Below are 21,531 nucleotides of genomic sequence, written 5' to 3'. Positions count from 1 at the left end.
TTTTACATCTGAAAGTCACATGTGGTGCCTGTTCAGTTTCACATCTGAAAGTTAAAGTTAAAGTGGAGATTTAAAGTAAAAAAAAGGACTTAAACATTGACCTGTTTCTCACCCATACCTATCATATCATTTCTGAAATCATGGATTTAAACACTGGAGTCGTATGGATTACTTTTATATTTCCTTTATGTGATTTTTGGAGCTAAAAAGTTCTGGTCACCATTCACTTGCATTGTATGGACCAACAGAGCTGAGACATTTTATCTCTAAAATCTTTGTGTTCTGCAGAAGAAAGAAAGTCATACACATCTGGGATGGCATGAGGGTGAGTAAATGAGAGTATTTTCATATTTGGGTGAAGTATTCCTTTAAAAGAATCACTTTGAGATCCTATGGGGGCGTTACTTGGAGTGGGCGTATCATGTAGGTGCTGTTTCTTGTTGTGTTGAGAGACGCAGACAAATACACTTGCCCCCGATCCCAGTGTACATGCTTGCAGATGCCGTTACACGTCAGAATTTATTTAGTGTATGAATAGACATGTGGGAATGAAATATCTGTCCCCAGTAGAACAACAAAAACTGGTCAAACCACTTTGTGGGGATGCCCCTAAAAGAAAATGTCTTAATTCATATGTAATAAAATGGCAAAAGTTTTATGTTAGGGATAGTTTAAATACACTATAATTTGCTTATATTCACTCCTTCAAGGAAGTCCTCTCAATGACATCCCTTACAAAAAATGTGTACAGTGATGGCTTCAGACGGTAATACCATGGTACTTTTTTGTAAGTGAAAAAAACAAAAAACGTGTGTGTAAATGTTTGTAACCTGGTCATTTCTCCTCCTCCGGGCCTCTCTGTCATGTCCAGACCCAACAGGGCTTGGGTTCGAGACCCGCCACTGGTTGTTATGGTGACCAATTTATTCCCAACCAGCCACGTCATACTGGGTCCACCTGCTAACAAGAACTCTGCAATTGGAGACCTGAAAGAGAAAGACAGAATACATCCATCTTTGATAAGTTTTTAATTGTACTGTTGCAATATTTTAAAAAACAAATGACCACACAAAAGTATTATGCAAGGCACTGGCGACTGGCAATTGAAGAAAACATATCGGTCAACCAATAGTTAGAGTTGTGTGTGAACAATTTGGTTTTACAATGGCCGCTATTCAGAAAGCATGGTGGCCGTTGCCCGATATCATATCCTATTTTTAAATTTTATTATATGGGTAGATGACATCCAAGACAAAATTGCCAAATTTCTATTGCATGCATGTAGCTTTTATGAGCTCATATTTATTGTGAGTAATGGAATATTGGTATTAAAAGGTGATATAAAAGGGTAAAAAAATAAATAAAAAAAAAAGATAGAAATTTAAAAAAAATGGTGACCAGATACATCACCTAAAATATACAGTTTCCCCTTACGCACTGAAATATATTTGAACTAAAAATATTAATCCATGGGAATATTATGCACCAGATATAAATATATGAAAACTAAACTGCTGAAATAAATGAAACGTTTCTTTTTCAAAATAAGAACTTGTTTACAAACAAAATTGACATTAAAAATGTGCACTAAGAAGTTAATCATCTGTTAATCAGCAAAGCAGGCAAGGTTTTCGGCCAATTTATGACCAAAAAAAATGAACAAATATTGGCCTGGCAGTCAGACTAATTTATCAATAGCTCGAATTCTTTTCACACACACCTCTTGGGCAGGGCAGAGAAGTTAGAGAACACGTATCGAGCCATCATGTCCAGACAGGTCTCTGTGAGCTCGAGGTGGACGGTCTTTAATGCATCGTCTGCCTGCATCACAGCGTTCTCATCAGCTGAGCCCAGACTGCATGTGGTGCTGGATGTCTGCATCCTGCGGAGGATGGGGGTCAGGGGTCACACAGGTATCAGGGTTAAAGCAGGCAGAGGTCAACTGTACGGCACTTTGTTTTGAACTCGAACACAGTGGCCAGATTCACAACCAGCTCAGATTTGATGTATATGATCTTACCAGTTGATTCCAGTGGTCAGTTGTGATGGTTATGGGCACTAATCTCTGAAACAGTGTCCTGACCAGCCATAACGCAACTTAAAGGGACAGTTCACCCAAAAACGAAAATTCTCTCATCATTTACTCACTCTCATGCCATTCTAGATTTGTAAGACTTTCTGTCTTCTGCAGAACACAAATGAAGGTTTTTAGAAGAATATTTCAGCTCTGTAGGTCCATACAATGCAAGTGAATGGTGACCAAAACTTTGAAGCTCCAAAAAGGACATAAAGGCAGCATAAAAGTAATCCACAATACTCTTCAGTTTCAATATGATAGGTGTGGGTGAGAAACAAATCAATATTCATTTTCTTTTTTACTATAAATCTCCATTTTTGACAAGGCCTCCTATGCGCGTTCACGAGAGGTCTTCTTTTGTTTTTTGGTGATTCGCATTCTTCGTTCATATCGTCACCAACCACCAGCCTCCCTTTTTTTTCCTTCTCCTCCCTGCCCAGTAGGTGTCGATATACACAAACAATGTAAGTCACCAAAAAACAGAAGAACTCGTTCCTCTCATTTACACGCAGAGGAGGGCTGGTCGAAAGTGGAAATTTACAGTAAAATAGGACTTAAATATTGATCTGTTTCTCACCCACACCTATCATATCACTTCTGAAGACATGGATTTAACCACTGGAGTCGTAAGGATTACTTTTATGCTGCCTTTATGTGCTTTTTGGAGCTTCAGTCACCATTCACTTGCACTGTATGGACCTACAGAGCTGAGATATTCATTTGTGTTCAGCAGAGGAAGGAAACTTATACACATCTGCGATGGCATGAGGGTGAGTAAATGACGAGAGAATTTTCATTTTTGGGTGAACTAACCATTTAAGTTTTCAGCAATTATTTTTTTGTCCTCAATGAAAGTGGAATAGTGTGAAACAACAAAATCACAACCAATCAGAGTGGATGTGTATTATGGACCAATGAGATTTCACTGGGTGTGGGACTACACAGCGCCACGTACTTGCGTCGCTCTATCGCGTATAACTGGTTAGGACACATGGTGAAATGCAATTGTCATATAGTTTAAATGGCCCAAAGAAACACATGCATTCAGTTAAACACACACACACACACACACACACACACTCTCTCTTTCATAAATCAAATCAGTAATAGTTCACTCAAAAATAAAATGTCTGTATTTATTTACTCCAAAGCCTCAAGATGACAATGAAACACCATAAAAGAATAATAGTAGTAGTTTATACAACTTGCGTGCTATATTTCAAGTCTTCTGAAACCACACAAAAGCATCTATTAAGGGAACGGAGCAAAAAACATTAATTCTTATTCAGTGAAAATTTCTTAAATCTCACTTTTGCATTTAATCATTTGTTTTGTGACCGATCACGATGCGGCATATCTAATTATGCAGAAGTGTACATTTTGGCTGAGATTTTCAGGGAATAGTTATTTTTTTTTGTCAGTTTTTTTTGCTACGAAGATATCCTACGGCTACAGAACACATGAAATACACAAGTCTACTTTTAAAATATTTTTATGGTGGTTTTCTATCATTTTTGGAGCTCGACATCCCCATTCGCTGTCATTGTGCGAAAAAGAGCAGCTCTGTCATTCAGCTAAATACCTCCTTTTGTGTTTCACAGAAGAAGAAAAAAAAATCATACATGAGGGTGAGTAAATGATGACAGAATTTTCATTCGTGGTTCAACTATTCCTTCAATGTTTCGCTTCGGTCATGCACTCTGTCTCTTTTTCTCATACTTTTAGGTTTCTCTAACACATACAAAACTGGGACTTGATTAAAGTGTGTAAAACACAATCTTGAGCAGGAGAGAGAGAAACAGAGACTGACAGGGTGATAATACACATCTAGGCCGCTTGGAACACGCACACACAGACACACAAGCCCCTGGAAAAGTTTAGCAGCCAGTCTGAGGCACCACTTCATGTGTTTCACCCGAATACACACACTCACACTCAGATCCCTGTGGAGAGCAGTCCGATTATCCAGGTGATGGCATTAATCTAAGACAGCTATCAGCATTTTGTCCTCCTGTAACCACGGCAACCACATCCCAGGGGAAATCAAGCCCAGAGCTCACATCATCTTCATCCACTAACACTACACAAACAAAACTTTCAAAATCGCACATCACTGTCAATGTTGACGAGAAAGTTTCATCGACGCAGACTCCGAGAACCACAATGTTACAGTCCTTGAAGACGTGTGGTGTCTGCAAAACAATGCTGGCAATTAGTAAATAGCAGCAAACTACAAGAGAAAAATCTTTGAATACATATTTTCTCTCTGCAGATTTCTCCTCTCACTTTTTACTACTGGTGCTTTTATAGAGCACCACTTTTATTATTAAACTGCTCTATAAAACACTTGAATCCATTTGGTCAATTGCAGAATTCTGTGGTAATTAATTTTTTTATAATGATGCTACCCTAACAACTGCACAGTAACACACTAGAAACTAGGGATAGGTAAGTTATACGTTTTCCAAAGCATCACAATCTTCACTTGAACGTTCTCAATATGAGATATAAGATTCTTAGATCTTTCAGTCTATGCAGCAACACTCCACAATGCAAGTTAATTATAAGCTATGTGACTAAAAATGTCTGTGATTGGCCACCGGCTGGTAAATGTTCCCATTTCGCTCAACATGAATGGCTAGTATAGTGGCAAAGAGGTTCAGCGTTGAGATGCTGTTACTGTGTGTTGAGAGTAAAAGTTTGGTTTGACTCGTTCCATGTGATGTGTGCAAAGACGAGATCACACATAGCATGACGTAAAGAAGCCATTCAACACTTCTATCAGACGCTCCCTGAACCATCACTATTCTTAACTTTAGCACCCTTACAAAAATCAAGAGTTCATGGCAAATTTGCAACTGATAATTTTCAAATGCAAATAAGCTTTGCAGCAAATTGTCCATTGTCGCCAAAGGTTTGCTGCTGGTTCACACTACCGGTGAAGAGCTGCAAACATATGTGCTGAATCGCAAACTCATCTCCATGAGAAAATAATGAGTGGCAACTTTGTGGCAAGTTTGCGGCTAGTTTGCCAGAACTCTAGATTTTTTTGCAAGGGTTGTTCCACATATCAACGTAAATACTTGTAAATAGTACAAATTATGCTTGTTAACAATAAACATGTAATTTAGTCACGTTTATTGTTCTCACTAAAAGCCACTCTGAACATCTTAGCAACTGCATAGCAACACACTAAAATCCACTCTGAACATCTTAGCAACTGCATAGCAACACACTAAAATCCACTCTGAACATCTTAGCAACTGCATAGCAACACACTAAAATCCACTCTGAACATCTTAGCAACTGCATAGCAACACACTAAAATCCACTCTGAACACCTCAACAACTGCATAGCAACACACTAAAATCCACTCTGAACATCTTAGCAACTGCATAGCAACACACTAAAATCCACTCTGAACATCTTAGCAACTGCATAGCAACACACTAAAATCCACTCTGAACATCTTAGCAACTGCATAGCAACACACTAAAATCCACTCTGAACATCTTAGCAACTGCATAGCAACACACTAAAATCCACTCTGAACATCTTAGCAACTGCATAGCAACACACTAAAATCCACTCTGAACACCTCAACAACTGCATAGCAACACACTAAAATCCACTCTGAACACCTCAGCAACTGCATAGCAACACACTAAAATCCACTCTGAACACCTCAACAACTGCATAGCAACACACTAAAATCCACTCTGAACATCTTAGCAACTGCATAGCAACACACTAAAATCCACTCTGAACACCTCAGCAACTGCATAGCAACATACTAAAATCCACTCTGAACACCTCAGCAACTGCATAGCAACACACTAAAATCCACTCTGAACACCTCAGCAACTGCATAGCAACACACTAAAATCCACTCTGAACATCTTAGCAACTGCATAGCAACACACTAAAATCCACTCTGAACACCTCAACAACTGCATAGCAACACACTAAAATCCACTCTGAACATCTTAGCAACTGCATAGCAACACACTAAAATCCACTCTGAACACCTCAGCAACTGCATAGCAACATACTAAAATCCATCCTGAACACCTCAACAGCTGCATAGCAACACACTAAAATCCACTCTGAACACCTCAACAACTGCATAGCAACACACTAAAATCCACTCTGAACATCTTAGCAACTGCATAACAACACTAAAATTCACTCTCCCTTGACAGTTTTAGCACAATGTGTGGACATTTTAGACAGTCACTTATCCACTGTAGCAAAAATGTTCAACAAATATCAACAATAAATTAATGATCTTCAATGATTTTGCCGTGACGCCATCAGACAATATATTATATATATATATATATATATATATATATATATATATATATATATATATATATATATAAAAAATATACACATATATAAAATATACACATACACACACTTTTTTTTTTCTTTTTTTACGGGACAGGTAGCATCTCTAGAAGCAACACACTAAACTCTGAACACTAACAACTGCATTGCAACACATTAAAAGCCAACCCGAACACCTCAACAACTGCATAGCAGAATGCTATAAAAATGCTCTGAACACCTTAGCAAATGCAACACACTAAAATCCACACTGAACACCATACACAACTGCGAAGCAATGCCCTGGCAATCACCCACAGCACCCTATTATCGTGGGTGGTGGAGCCTCAGGCAAGCACCACTCAAAATGCACAAATGTAGTTAAATAGTTACAGTTCTCACTTAAGTCAACACACTCACATTCCTAGTATCTACACATTTACAGCACTTTGACAAACTAACGTAAACACACATGCTTGGCTCTTGATGACAACTGCAGGTCTTGCATTGTTATCTGATTCGACTGTTGCATAACGACATAATAGCATTACAGAACTTTCACGCTAAAAACATGACTTCACCTCACAAACAATGATAAACTGGTAGAGAATGCTTTAAAAGCTCACAAAACACACTAAGTCCCAGTTTGTATATGTACGCTTGGCATTCAGTAGTCGTTTGATCTACTGAAGTGGACGCCCAATCTCGAAATCCAGCTTAAAATGTATGAATACAGCAAATACAGCTGATCAGAATATCAAACCCTGCCTTCATAAAACTTTCCTTTTTAGACGGTAGATCATTTTCAAAGGTATAATTTTAATGATAAACCTCTGTTCACTGCCGTGAAAGTACAGAAAATGTTTCACTGTTCGCTGGCTCTTCAAATGCACGTAATGCTTTCCCATCATCACTATTAGATGCAGACGAATGATCTGAAGCCATTTAATGCGTGGAGTATATGATGCGGTTTGTCTGTATAATTTATCTCTATTGATGCATTAAGAAATGACAGCACTTAATATAAATCTGAAATGGAGGAGGAGAGTTTGTGTTTAATCAAAAGGACACAAGACAATGTTTAAATCTTTAAAGGATATCTACTAACTGCTTTATGAAGACACCCATTTTAGTCAAATCTGTCAAGTAGCAGCAACATTTTATGTGCGGTATTCCACAAAATATAAAAAGTTACTTACAGCACCTATAACATTCATTAATATTAGTGTGATAAGTGGTACCTATCCCTGGCCTATAATATAAAAAAACAAAACAAGTTAAATCGGAGGACATTTGAATTTAGCTACACAAAATTCCTTGGAACAGAATTCCTTCAGGCTTTTAGTAAACCAATGACTAGGAAGAGATTTGCTTCTTTAATAGATGAGACCAATATTCTAAAAGTGAAGAAAACAGCATATTCATTACCATCCTGCAGCTGGAGGGTGTTGAACCGATTAATAGAATTTATGATAATCAGATGCACTGCATAAAGAGAAACAGACGTTGAGAGTGAAATTTACTTAATGTTTTTCCTCTGCCAAGATGCTGTTTTAAATCTTGTCTGATTGTACAATGCCCTCTGCTGTTCACGTTCGGTGCTGTAACATGTCCTCGAGTAGACGCCATACTTCATCTGTGAATGAAAACAGGAGACTAAGGGATTGACACACAGCCTGTTTCATAGGTTTTACAGTCTTAAATGTCACAAACAATGTTTTCTGGAGTTTATCAGTCCATTGGAAATTGTTTGGAAAGGTGTGTTTTGAATATTTTGAGGGCTGAATGATTGACATGAGTACAACCCATTAAACAGAATGTGCATCAAATTATTCTGACTATGGTCCTGAATGATCGGACCCAACTGAATTCTAAGGAAAAGTAAATGTGCAACTCTGCGCGTCATGTTTGGTTATGAGACATGCGAGATCCAGTGCCATCTGGCATTCAGTGACAACAAATATGGTGTGACACGTCTTTACAGCCAAGTATAAGTAAACAAAAGCACAAATGAGATTTGAATGATATGGCGAATGGCAAGATTTTCAACGATTATCGACTTCAATTTGGGCCTGTTCCTCTTCAGAAGACTTGTAATATATTGCACTTTTCATATCGACAACATTTCTGGAGTTCTAAAGCTTGAAAGCCCCACATCACTACATGCTTTCATTATATGGAAAACATCAGGGTCAACATTAAGAATTTCTCATTCCGTGTTCCACCGAAGAGCCATACTGGTCTGAAACAATACGAGGGTGAGTAAATGAAGACAGAATTTTCACTTTTGGGTAAACTATTCCTTTTAGGGCTGCCAAAATAATGAGAAACTTGAAATGGCATTTGAAGAAGGTTTCAGTGAATCATTTTCTGCTTGCAATGTTTTTCGCCATTGAACAACTTTGATACCAGTGTTCATGATTACAAATAAACCTAATAAAACAATGATGGATACTTTACCTGGAACATGTCTAAAAAGTGTGTAAATATGATGTAGTTTCATGGCACTGAATAAGTGAATGTAAAGCAGGCCCAGACAAGCAGCAAGCTGAGCAAGTGATATGCGCCCCCTAGTGTTTGGGAGTCAAATTACTGCTGCACATCCAATTAAAAAAAAAAAAAAAAGCAAAGAGAGAAAATCAAGACGTATATCATGTGAATGTCACCCACTCCCTTTTATCATGCATGCCTTCATTGCCATTTGTTCGCAAAAATCAAAACACCATCACAAACACAAAAGCGTCGTAAAACCAAATGCAAAGGGTTTCATTTTAAATAATAAAAGGAGTCAAATTTATGCACAGTCAAGTGGTCATAACAAGCCACAGCGCATGCAAATAAATGTAAAAGACAAAACCCTCCTCCAGCATGCACCATTTCCAACCCAATCAGAATGAGCCCAAACCAGATGTCCACACCCACCCCACATCGCACCCTCCCTGTCCCGCCCACAATGCCCAAGCACCACCCACAATAAAAGAAAAGCAAAGGGATACTGGTTGCTGTAGTAACAGAGTCTACTGAGGTTACCAAAAATGCTCTACCTGCGCACCGCGTGCTCGGATACGCTGATGCTTCGGGAGCGGAAGGCGTCCATGGCCGACAGATCTTTCAGGTCTTTAATGGGCGAGTTTGCGCTGGGGCCCTGCTTCGCCACTTTGGTCGTCCGCAAACTGCCCCGAGGGGCAAACGGGTCGGGTGCATCAGGGGAAGGTCGGGGGGAAATTTGGGGAATTTTGAGTGTCATGAAATGGGGCCAGCAACCAATCACAGGTGACGGATCCAGGGTGTCGGCACGCCCCCCAAACCACACCCACCACGCATGGCCCAATCAGGGGAGGGGCCAAATAAGGAAGTGAAAGGAAAACAAAGTAACTTGGTCAGCAGTGCACACAGAAAAACAAGGACGACATTTAAAATAAAAAGGAAGGAAAACTGGAAAAAGAAACAGCATAAACAAGGTAAACGGACACATAATAAGGCATAATGTAAGCAATATACTTTCAGCATTCTACAAAAAGAATGAAATATAGTGGGAGAAACTAATCAGAGGGCACAAACATAATTGTACAAGGAAGAAAAAGCATTCAGACACTGCTATGATCATTGCACTGGAAATTAATAGCATTTCAAAAAAGTAAAACAGTGGTGTGATCATGTAGGAGTGTTAATACAGTAAATTAAAAACAAATGAATTACTGGATGGAGTGAAATTTCAGGCTGAAACAGAGAATATGATGCCTTTCAAACCATGATTAGAACTATATTTAATAACCACTTTAATGAATAACAGTCATGTGATAATGAGCTGTGATCATCTTATTCTTGGGCCAAATTTAACCCCTAAAGGACCCTTTGAAATATTATCTTTTTTAGGGTATTTCCTTGGTACATAATTAGAAATCCTAAAATTAGGATTATTTATAATTAACCAGCAAAATATGTTGAGAATTTGCGTAAAGAAAATTAAGCCCATTTTTACCTCCAATTTAAAAAAATAAAAAAAAACATTTAAAATCTCATTACTGTAATCATGCAAAACATCTCATCTGAACACTATTTCTTTTTAAAAATAATCAAAATTCAGTACAAGAACAATGCCATCATACTTTACAAATATACTTACATTTTTTTTGTCATTTCTTTCACTTTACAGTAATGAAGAATTATTATTTATTTATATTTTTTGGGGGGGGTTTTTCCCCTTTTTCTCCCAATTTGGAGTGCCCAATTTCCAATGCACTCTAAGTCATCGTGGTCGCATAGTGATTTGCCTCAGTCCGGGTGGCGGAGGACGAATCCCAGTTGCTTCCCAGTCAACCCGCGCATCTTATCACGTGGCTTGTTGAGCGCGTTGCCACGGAGACATAGCGCGTGTGGAGGCTTCACGCCATCCACCGCGGCAACCACGCTCAATTCACCATGCGCCCCACCGAGAACAAACAACATTATAGCGACCACGAGGAGGTTACCCCATGTGACTCTACCCTCCCTAACAACCGGGCCAATTTGGTTGCTTAGGAGACCTGGCTGGAGTCACTCAGCACGCCCTGGGATTCGAACTAGCGAACTAGCGAACTCCAGGGGTGGTAGCCAGCATATTTTACCACTGAGCTACCCAGTCCCCAAGAATTATTATTCTTTATTTTTTGCAGTACATTAATGAGTATTTGAGCAAAATGCTGTGTTTAATTGTTATGAAAATGATGTCACAATGCAAAAAATCTTAATGGTTCTACAAATAGGTTTAATTTTCTTCATGCAAAATATAATTTCTTTTGAAAATTTCTCTCAGGCTTTTCATTCAAAGTTTCAGCCCCAATTACTGCAAGACACAGAACAATAAAATAGGAATCTCAAACTGATGTTTTCTTTGGAAAATTAGCTTGGAATATTGCAGGACAAGGTTTTGTTGGTTTGGCGACATGGGTGATAATGGAATTCTACATTCAAAAACATTTGTTATAGCAACTGGAATGCAATCATTAAGTATGTTGTTGTAATGATTTAGTGTGTTGTTACCATGGAGACGGTTCACATGGAGAATTGCTGTTATGGTTTACTGTTTTATGGGACAGTGGTTGTTTTTACACCCAATAAAAAAAAAAAAAAGGGAAATGTGGAAATGGGTGAATAGATATAGGTTGATAGAGGCTGAAAAAGCACTTGTCATTAAAAAAGGGGAAAGGAAAGAAATTGGAAAAGGAAAGCTTGTTTCTGGTTGGGCTGTTCAAATCTGCATGCTGGAAGGCAGGACTGTTAACCTCTAACTTATTGGTCCCATTGTAAGACACCTTTTGATCAGACTAGTTAGAGTATAGAATGCAACAGTCTGGTTCCAGAAGTATAAAATCCCTTTCATTTTCTCCATGCAAAAAATTTATTTTACCAATAATAATAATAATAATAATAATAATAATATATAAACCTTTCAACACAGACCTACCTTGAGCTCTGAGGTTAAGTGATGATATGCTTCTGTAGAAGCCACAAATCAGCGTAATATCAACTTCTTTTTGAGTAATCATGTACAACAGCAAAATTCCTGATGAAGAACTACACTACCCATAATTCTAAAGCGAGATCGACCAATAAGAAGTCACTGTTACCATAGAGATGGAAATCACAAAAAAATAGCTCAGCAGCTCAGCATTGAGAATGATGTAATTGAGTTTCCCTACACTATTATACTACTTGGATATTTCCATCTCGATATTTTGTATTAAACAAAAATAATTTTATACTTTCATAGTTTTATATTGTACTGTTGTTTTGGGGATGAATAGCTCATTCCATCATAAAAGACGTTAAGTTAATCTCATACCCATGTCTTTTTTTCTTCACATTTTCAAATACCTTTTTGCTTCAACTCAAAGTTTGTAATGTTGCAATTCATTTTGGAGCTGGTTGGTTCGGTTCATGGCTAGGAACTATTTATTGAATAACTGTTTGAAATCTCTCTGGAGAAAATTAATGGGAAAATGACTTCCAGAACCAACACGGCTGGAAAAGAGGGTGGTCACCGTTTCATTCTATTACAGGATGGAACATAGATATTAAACATCAACATCAATGAATGCTGCATGAATGCTTCGTATATAAACGGATGGACAGATAAAAAGAGGCTGAAAAGCGCTTATAGTACATCATAAAAAAGGGGGAGGAAATAGAAAGGAAAGCTCGCTTCTTGTTGGGCACTTCTTTTGTTTTGCGAGTGGGACTGTTAACATCTAACTTCTAACTTATTGGTCCCTTTGTAAGACATCTTTTGATTGACTATTGCCAAGACTAGTAAGAGTATGCAGTACAAAAGTCAGGTTCAGGAAGTAAAAATCCCGTTCATTTCCTACATAGGGGAATTGTTTTTTAATGTTAACTCATAAACATTTAGAGACAGACCTACCATGAACTCCAGGATTGTTAAGCGAGGATAAATGCTTCTTTAGAAGCCCAAGCCCTTTATTTTTAAATAGCCATGTTTAACAGTCAAATGACTACACTACCCATAATCCTCAAGAGAAATCAACCAATCAGAAGTCACTTTGGAAAGGTAAATTGCAAAAGAAAACACTAAGACCACACACTCCCATAAACCATTGCAAATGAACTCCCTGTATTCTCAAACTACCTATATATTTCCATATATCTGTAAATTATGTAATAAATATAAAATATATTGTTTGTATTCTTACAATCCATGATTAGCAGCATTCGCAATGCTTTATGGTATTGTAGTTCATTCCCACACTCGTGCCTTTGTCTTTGTCTGATTTTAAAAACCTTTTTGCTTCAAATCAAAGTCTGTGATGTTGCGAATCCCCTCACAACTATCTGACTTGGTTTATGGCTTACGACTCTTTTTTTTGAAGGATTACCTTTAATCCCAATGGATAAAATGAATGGGAAAAATACTTCTAGAACACATACGGCTGAAGATGTGGCAAGTAACTGTTACGCTCTATTACAAGATGAAACCGATTTTAAACATCAACGCAAGTTTGAGTTGCTTGCATGCTTCGAATTCATAACATAATTTGTTGATGGTTTTAATGTGATAGTCTGCCTGTGAGATCCAGTCATCACTAAGACAAGCAAAAGAGAAATAGATGAGACAAGAGGGAATAGTCGGGGGGGGGGGGGGGTGACCTTATAAAAGCCAAGTGACTGATACGTCCCACAGTCAAACTATCAGTGAGTGGTCAAGAGATGTTCTGATGTAACCAGACACATAAAGTCAAAAAAATCACCACAGTATCACCAGAAAATGAACCAATGAGACGGCTGAATCATGCTTCAGTGAGTCCCTCACATGGTAAAACCTGACATGAGAAAAACACTGAGCATGTTTGTGTGTGTACCTCTTAGGCCTCTCGTTCAGACTGGTGCTGCGTGCTCTAAAACTGCTCTGCTCGTGCGTGTCGTCGAAAGGCAGAAGGGCGTTTGAACGAAGACCCTAAATGAGACAGAATCACAGCGAGAGAGGCAGCCAAACTTAAAGTAAATGCACAAACTCACATGTACAGACACATGGAGCTGAAAGACCATCACTCACCTTGGTGATATACTGAACAAAGTCTTTTCTGAAAGGCAGCCTGCAGCGGATGAACCACATGGCGATCACATGATGGGCGAGAGACACTATGTACTGATTAAACCTACAGAGGGAATTATAGATATAAATAATACTACTGACAATATGCTTAATTTAAGATCATTGTACCTTGATGCTTATGTCATAACCAGACACTACCAGTCATAAATTTATGTTTCTAAACAGGGCAATTCTAGGATGTGATCTTTGGTATGGGTGGGGGGCTTTTAGTCTATAGGGTGGGCTACTTTTATTTTAATCTCTGTCAGAATGGGGAGAGCTCCTCCTTGATAATTTCTCCTGGGTTGGTCCCCCTTGAACGTGTTTCAGCATTGGTCTGGGCAGCGTCAGAAGTTTCCCCCACCCCAGGCCCCTTTCTTAGACCCGGTCATGTTTCTAATGATCTTGAAAAATCTTTTTTTTGATCCAAAGGTTTTTGTTTAAATGCTTGAAATGACTTTTGTAGACAAATATATATTGTGTAATAAGGCTGTCAAATTAAAATTCGAATATTTGTTGAATTGATGATAGAAATGCACACTCGAATGCTAAAACTGTGCATTCGAATTCTGGATGTGTGCCAAGCACTGACGATGACTTCAGACTGATCACATTCTTGCGCTAAAAAAGGCTAAATGTAGTGCAATAAATACAGTTTAACAGAATGCAGGTGTCTCGAAACACAATTTTAAAGGTTCAAGTTCTTTTTAACACGCCATCAAAATAACACAGCACACCTGAACGAGACGCTGAATAAAGTACACCCTCGAAACGGTCAAAGACGTCTGTCTAGTGCATGTTTACATATAAAAACAATTGGAAAACTGTGTGGATAGACGTTAAAGCGTTCGGTGTGAATGATCCCTTAGGTGGAGGTCTTTGGTTGTGGCGTCTTGCTCTCTGATCAGCGTTGCTCAGATTAAGCAATGGGTTTAAAAATGCTTTGTCAGGAAAGAAGTTCAATTTGGAAATGTGCATTTCGAGATCCTCACGTTCTGTTCCATTCTAGCGTGCTCCATCTGTTTGAACAGCCCTTTTGTTTGTACTTTATAGATATTACAGTTTCATTTTCTGTTAATGCATGATTTTCTGTAAAGCTGCTTTGAAACGATGTTTGATGTGAAAAGCGCTATACAAATAAAAATGACGTGACAGCCCGTGGGCTCACAGTCTGAGCCTCTTCACCATCAAGTTCAGCTGAATAGCACTATTATCTGGAAATATCACTATTATACATACAACTGTAATGAATGAAGAACACTGTGGTGTCGCCGTTATTATGACGCTTGAGTCTGGGGTAGTACTGTGGCACCAGTATGACACCATGTTAACATAGAACTGTTTATTAGAGCTTTTTTACCCCTCATTTTACTTTTTATATAACATTTGAGAATATGAACTGGATAAATCTTTTATTTTTATTTTATGCACTAGTTTCAAATAGTATGCACTTTTTCTAACAGGCAGGAATGTTCTTTGTAATAATATAACAATATGTTCTCATTGCGCCCTCTTTTGGACTAAGGAAACAATGTCAATTAAAAAATCTGGTGTCTTAATTCAAATTCAGTTCAAATTTTGGTAATACTTAAGGTAAAAATTTTAATTTAGTTTCTCAGCCCAGTTGACAGCCCTATTGTGTCTACTTATAATTTCTTTACAAAACTAAAATTTTCATTTAACTGTTTAAATGAAGTTGGAGTGGACAGTGATAAGCAGTCATCAAGAGTCCAGCTTACACAGGAACTCCTACAATACTGTTTAAAAGATTATTTCTTTAGAACAACTTCGTGAACCTGAGTGTTTTGAGTTTAGAGCTACAAGTGGATGTACTCACTTTGACGGGTTGGTATAAGGCAGTGAAATAGCAAACACGCTAACATACTGTTCAGCAACGAAGTTAGCGTACAGATGCGGGAGCCGCACCAAGGCTGTAGAAAAGAGAGGCAAACAAGACACAAAATTTAAGGATGTCAAAATATTTTTATTAAGAATAAACACAAAAATCAACCTCTAACTTATGACCATGTTCTGACTGGTCGGAGTGAGAGAGGGTGTTCTAATTGGTCGGAAGGTACAGATGAAGTCAGAAGTTTACATACACCTTAGCCAAATACATTTAAATTGAGTTTTTCACAATTCCTGACATTTAATCGTAGAAAACATTCCCTGTCTTAGGTCAGTTAGGATCACTACTTTATTTAAGAATGTGAAATGTCAGAATAATAGTAGAGAGAATGATTTATTTCAGCTTTTATTTCTTTCATCACATTCCCAGTGGGTCAGAAGTTTACATACACTTTGTTAGTATTTGGTAGCATTGCCTTTAAATTGTTTAACTTGGGTCAAACATTTTGGGTATCCTTCCACAAGCTTCTCACAATAAGTTGCTAGAATTTTGTCCAATTCCTCCAGACAGAACTGGTGTAACTGAGTCAGGTTTGTAGGCCTCCTTGCTCGCAAACGCTTTTTCAGTTCTGCCCAGAAATGTTCTATCAGATTGAGGGCTTTGTGATGGCCACTCCAATACCTTGACTTTGTTGTCCTTAAGCCATTTTGCCACAACTTTAGAGGTATGCTTGGGGTCATTGTCCATTTGGATGACCCATTTGCGACCGAGCTTTAACTTCCTGACTGATGTCTTGAGATGTTGCTTCATGGTCCCAAGGTGTTTATACTTATGTACTATTGTTTGCACAGATGAACGTGGTACCTTCAGGTGTTTGGAAATTGCTCCCAAGGATGAACCAGACTTGTGGAGGTCCACAGTTTTTTTTCTGAGGTCTTGGCTGATTTCTTTAGATTTTTCCATGATGTCAAGCAAAGAAGCACTGAGCTTGAAGGTAGGCCTTAAAATACATCCACAGGTACACCTCCAATTCAGTACACCTCCTATCAGAAGCTAATTGTCTAAAGGCTTGACGTCATTTTCTGGAATTTTCCAAGCTGCTTAAAGGCACAGTTAACTTAGTGTATGTAAACTTCTGACTCACTGGAATTGTGATATAGTCAATTAAAAGTGAAACAATCTGTCTGTAAACAATTGTTGGAAAAAATACTCCTGTCATGCACAAAGTAGATGTCCTAAACGACTTGCCAAAACTATAGTTTGCTTATATTAAATCTGTGGAGTGGTTAAAAAAATGAGTTTTAATGACTTCAGCCTAAGTGTATGTAAACTTCTGACTTCAACTCAAAGAGAACAATGAAAGCTCATACTCACTTGACAGGAACTCCAGCATGGGTGATGCCATGGCAACTGTTGCTGAGATGTGTGTGAGTTTCACAATAAGGGCGGGCAAGAGTTTGATCATGATGTCGGGCATCTCCACAGTGCACATAGTCAGAGCTACCACACACTGTTTAGCACAGCGGTAGATCAAACCCTTCTCTAAACACTGAACCAACTCCCTCTGAGAGACAGAGAAACAGAAATACAGAAATGACAGCTTGTAATTTTGTTTGACTAGCCCGATATCCATCCTTGTTGTGCTGGTACACATTTGAGAATTTGCTTTGGTGTACAGGTGAAGGTCTCACAAAAAGCACGGTCACACTACACTTCACGCTCCATTTAAACGCATTTGAAAGCGGGAGACCAGAAACACAAACTCGTGTTTGTAAAAGTTGAACTGTTTTTAACTTGACATGCCAATGTAAAAATGTGGCATTAATTTTGTGAGATGCTAAGAAAAAAAAAAAACAGCAAGATGCGTTGCAACAAAGATGTCCATCTAGTGCATATAGCTCAGAATGCATCATTTTAATTGATCATTTTTATTATAACGCATCCTGCGTGAACAGCCCCTAATGCAGCATTCTACATGAAATGGAGCGACGTAAGAGACCGAATTGAAGCACCCTTCGTAGGCATGCGCTTCTACTCAACACTCAAAAACTCAGTTGAATCCACATTTGAGCTTGATGTTACCAGCATGTTGTTAAATTGGCAATGTGATACACATATAACACACTTAGTAAGCATTAGGGGTGTAATGGTTCGAATTTCTCACAGTTCGGTTTGTATCACGGTTTAAGGGTCACGGTTTCGGTACAGTTCAGTATTTGCTTAGTTAAAAAAAATATATACATATATTACTGCCAAATACAAAGAATAATCTATTTGGTAAACACTTCAACAGGTTTGTCCTTAAATAACAATCATTGTTTTACAACAGTAACCATAGTTTAACCATGGCATTTGTTGTAAAATCATAGTAACCACATTATAAACATGGTTACTGTTATGGTTACAATATACTAAAATCATGGTTACTATATAGAAACTACAGTATTACTGTACCATGGTTACTTGTATCAAAACCATGATTTCTGCACAGAAAACCATGGTGACAGCAGTCATGGTTACTACAATATTACTATAGTAAAACCATGGTTAATTTTTGTCCTAACTACAAAAAACAAACATTTTCTCTGATTACTAAATCAACATTTTAACTTAATACCTGCACTAATACACTACAAGCATCAACATAAAGTGCACTTCAAACTCATCAACATATTAAATATTCGGAAGCTGTACATCACTATAGAAGGAATAACCTTGCTATTAGAATGCATACGAGAAGAGATGTTGTGATAATGCTGCTTGAGTATTTTAATAGTCCATGGAAATCCCACATGAACACCCCAAGCGCTTTAGTTATTGTTTCATGTCTGTCCGAATTAGCACTGAATGCCTGCATAAAAATGGAAGGGAGTGTGTGCGGTTTCGTCTCACCTGCGGCTCATTCCCTGGGTGATATTGGCGTAAATGATTAATCATGTATCAATGTATTACTTTAACGGCATCTTTATGCCATTAATCAAAGCGCATTATTCACACTCGTGATAGATTACAGCCACGCAAGGAAACAGGAAGAACTTGCGTGCGCATTTTAAATAAAGCCTCATACGCATTACTGAAATATATTACCAGTATACAGCACTCATGTCGAGTGATGTCTGCAAACAGTGCCCGTTTTGTAAACGTCTTTTGAACATTGCTGTTGCAATTGACTGCAAAAAGAAAATGTTCCCAGAAATTAGAAACACAGGAGGCTTCTCGATCACCGTTTCGTTTTCTCCACTCGCCATTTTCAACTACACACAACGCTTGCAGAACAGTGATGTCATCAAGTTGACCCACGTAAAAAACACAGGTGAAGCGTATCCATTTACAGATCCATTCAGGTGCTTTAGCAGAGGTTGTAACTGTGCCTGTCTGTTTGACGCTTTGTTTTCTTGACCAAAACTTGTGCTCCGGATGCATCATTAAACGTGAGGTGAACCGACCGCGATGCCAATGCTTCCCGAACTGTGGGTTCACACACAAATATTGCGTGAAATAGTGTGTTTTTACTTAGATGGAGCTTTTTCTCCTGATAATTTTTTAATTAAAAAAATATATATATTTCTAATTAACAATTCCCTGGATTGGAGGGCCTGGGTAGCTCAGTGGTAAAGACGCTGGCTACCACCCCTGGAGTTCGCTAGTTCGAATCCAGGGCATGCTGAGTGACTCCAGCCAGGTCTCATAAGCAACCAAATTGGCCCGGTTGCTAGGCAGGGTAGAGTCACATGGTGTAACCTCTTCGTGGTCGCTATAATGTGGTTCGTTCTCGGTGGGGCACGTGGTGAGTTGAGCGTGGTTGCCGCGGTGGATGGCGTGAAGCCTCCACACGCGCTGTGTCTCCGTGGCCACGCGCTCAACAAGCCACGTGATAAGATGCGCAGGTTGACGATCTCAGATGCGGAGGCAACAGAGATTCGTCCTCCGCCACCCGGACTGAGGCGAATCGCTATGCGACCACGAGGACTTAAAAGGGGGAATTGGGCATTCCAAATTGGGAGAAAAAATAAAAATAAAATAATTCCCTGGATTGTGCGTGCGTGTTACCTGTCTGGATTGTTCTAGGTAACTGTGGTAAGAGGTAAGGGCGGTCAGAACGGGAACCACAGCGAGCTGAACATCAGTAATGGAGAATCCATCAGGAGTTTTCTTCAAACGCTCCGATATGAGACGATCAGTCACCTATACACACATTATATGAGATTCACTGGCTTTCCATTAAAACGTAAGAGATCTGCTCATATGAAAGTGTCAGTTTGTAATTCAAAGTGGAATTTTCTCTGACATGTATTGTGTGTGTGTTACCATGGAGCAGAGAGTTGAGCACAGATGGTCAATGTTGCACGGTGATGTCAGTATCAGAACTTTGTACTGTATGGTGCATGACATCTTATCCAGAACCAACTTTAAGACCTTCCAGTCAGTCTCCTAGAAATCAAACAAACAAACAAACAAACAAACATGATCAACACCAACTAAAAAGTACCATGGTAATACAGTGTTTATTTTGTACATGTACCATTGTAGTACTATGGTATTTGTTAAAGTATCGTGTAAATACAATGGTACATGAATACAGCATGAACACTTGACAAAGCCAACACTGTTATTATCCATAAATGGATAAGGCCCAATCCCAAAAGATCAAAATTAATCAAGAATAACTCCTCCTACAGCTTTCAGGCTACATCCACCAAACTTTGCAAAGACCTTCAGACTGGTCTGAATTTTCTAACTGAAGGCACTTACGGTTTTTGCACAGCAGACATTAAAAATTAAAAAAATCCCGTATACTTACATTGATGGAATGTTCGTGAATTCAAACTCAAAAAAATTCAAATGTAAACAAACCCCATTAGGATTTAAGCTGCTTTAAAGGTGCTGTAAGTGATTTTACCGTTCTGAAGCTTTCACATGACTGAGCCGTTGAATTAGCCACGCCCCTCATTCCAAAACCCCGCCCTCCAACGATCATTTTGAGACCAAAACCGAGCAAAAGAGCAGCATTGTTTGTTCCTGAGGCTGTCAAATTCAACACTGGCACAATAGTGCCCTCAACTGACAAACACTATGAATCATAGTCTCAATAGCCTAGTTTCCATCGACTTTTCGTAATTTTTTTTGTTGACAAATTGAAAATGCGTAAAAAAAAAAAAAATTTGTGAAATTTGCCATCTTCTGCCTGTTTCCATTCAAATGGCCTTTTATCGATAAAAATGGTGTGCGTGATGACGTCATGCCTAAAAAAAAAACACTTTGTCGCATAAGTTTTGGTTTAGCGCAAAATAAATCTGCCCAGAAGCCGTTTCCATACAGAAATGTGTGTTTATCGCTAATTCGCTTCCCAGATGTCCCTAATTTTTTTTTCTCTGAAGTTTTGGTAAAATGGGGAGAGTATTGAGACAATTCTTTGAAATTAGCCAGTTTACTATTTTAATTCCACAAATAAACGCAATCAGAAGATGAGGAATTGCAATCAAAAGGGAGCAGTTGCCCTTCTGATAGGACTGTAATATTGGTCCTGATGTTGCGCCTATCGCAGGTTTCCACTGGTTCCGACCCGAAAGCGAATCGTCATGGCCCTGCTCAAGCTGGCATCCTGCACCAAGTAGAGGGGAAATTTTCGGTCTTAGTATAAGGACCATCCATCGATGTGTATATACTGTGTGCACAGCTAT

General features: G+C 38.6%; 1 protein-coding gene across 1 annotated transcript in view; it reads right to left on the bottom strand.

Annotated features, from left to right (window-relative positions):
• tsc2 (TSC complex subunit 2) overlaps positions 1-21,531 on the bottom strand; it is a 63,451-nt gene that overhangs the window by 26,800 nt on the left and 15,120 nt on the right. The window contains exons 20-28 of the mRNA XM_051705746.1: positions 20,159-20,281; positions 19,901-20,035; positions 17,225-17,414; positions 15,839-15,932; positions 13,963-14,065; positions 13,769-13,863; positions 9,455-9,583; positions 1,721-1,882; positions 831-986 (exon numbers count right to left, since the gene is read on the bottom strand). Of these exons, the coding sequence (XP_051561706.1) occupies positions 831-986; positions 1,721-1,882; positions 9,455-9,583; positions 13,769-13,863; positions 13,963-14,065; positions 15,839-15,932; positions 17,225-17,414; positions 19,901-20,035; positions 20,159-20,281 (1,187 nt within the window). The remainder of the gene's footprint in view (positions 1-830; positions 987-1,720; positions 1,883-9,454; positions 9,584-13,768; positions 13,864-13,962; positions 14,066-15,838; positions 15,933-17,224; positions 17,415-19,900; positions 20,036-20,158; positions 20,282-21,531) is intronic.

This window comes from Myxocyprinus asiaticus, chromosome 8 (assembly GCF_019703515.2).
Source record: "Myxocyprinus asiaticus isolate MX2 ecotype Aquarium Trade chromosome 8, UBuf_Myxa_2, whole genome shotgun sequence".
Lineage (NCBI taxonomy): Eukaryota > Metazoa > Chordata > Actinopteri > Cypriniformes > Catostomidae > Myxocyprinus > Myxocyprinus asiaticus.
The sequence above is the reverse complement of the archived record's forward strand: the minus strand, read 5'-3'. Positions and strand labels throughout refer to the sequence as shown.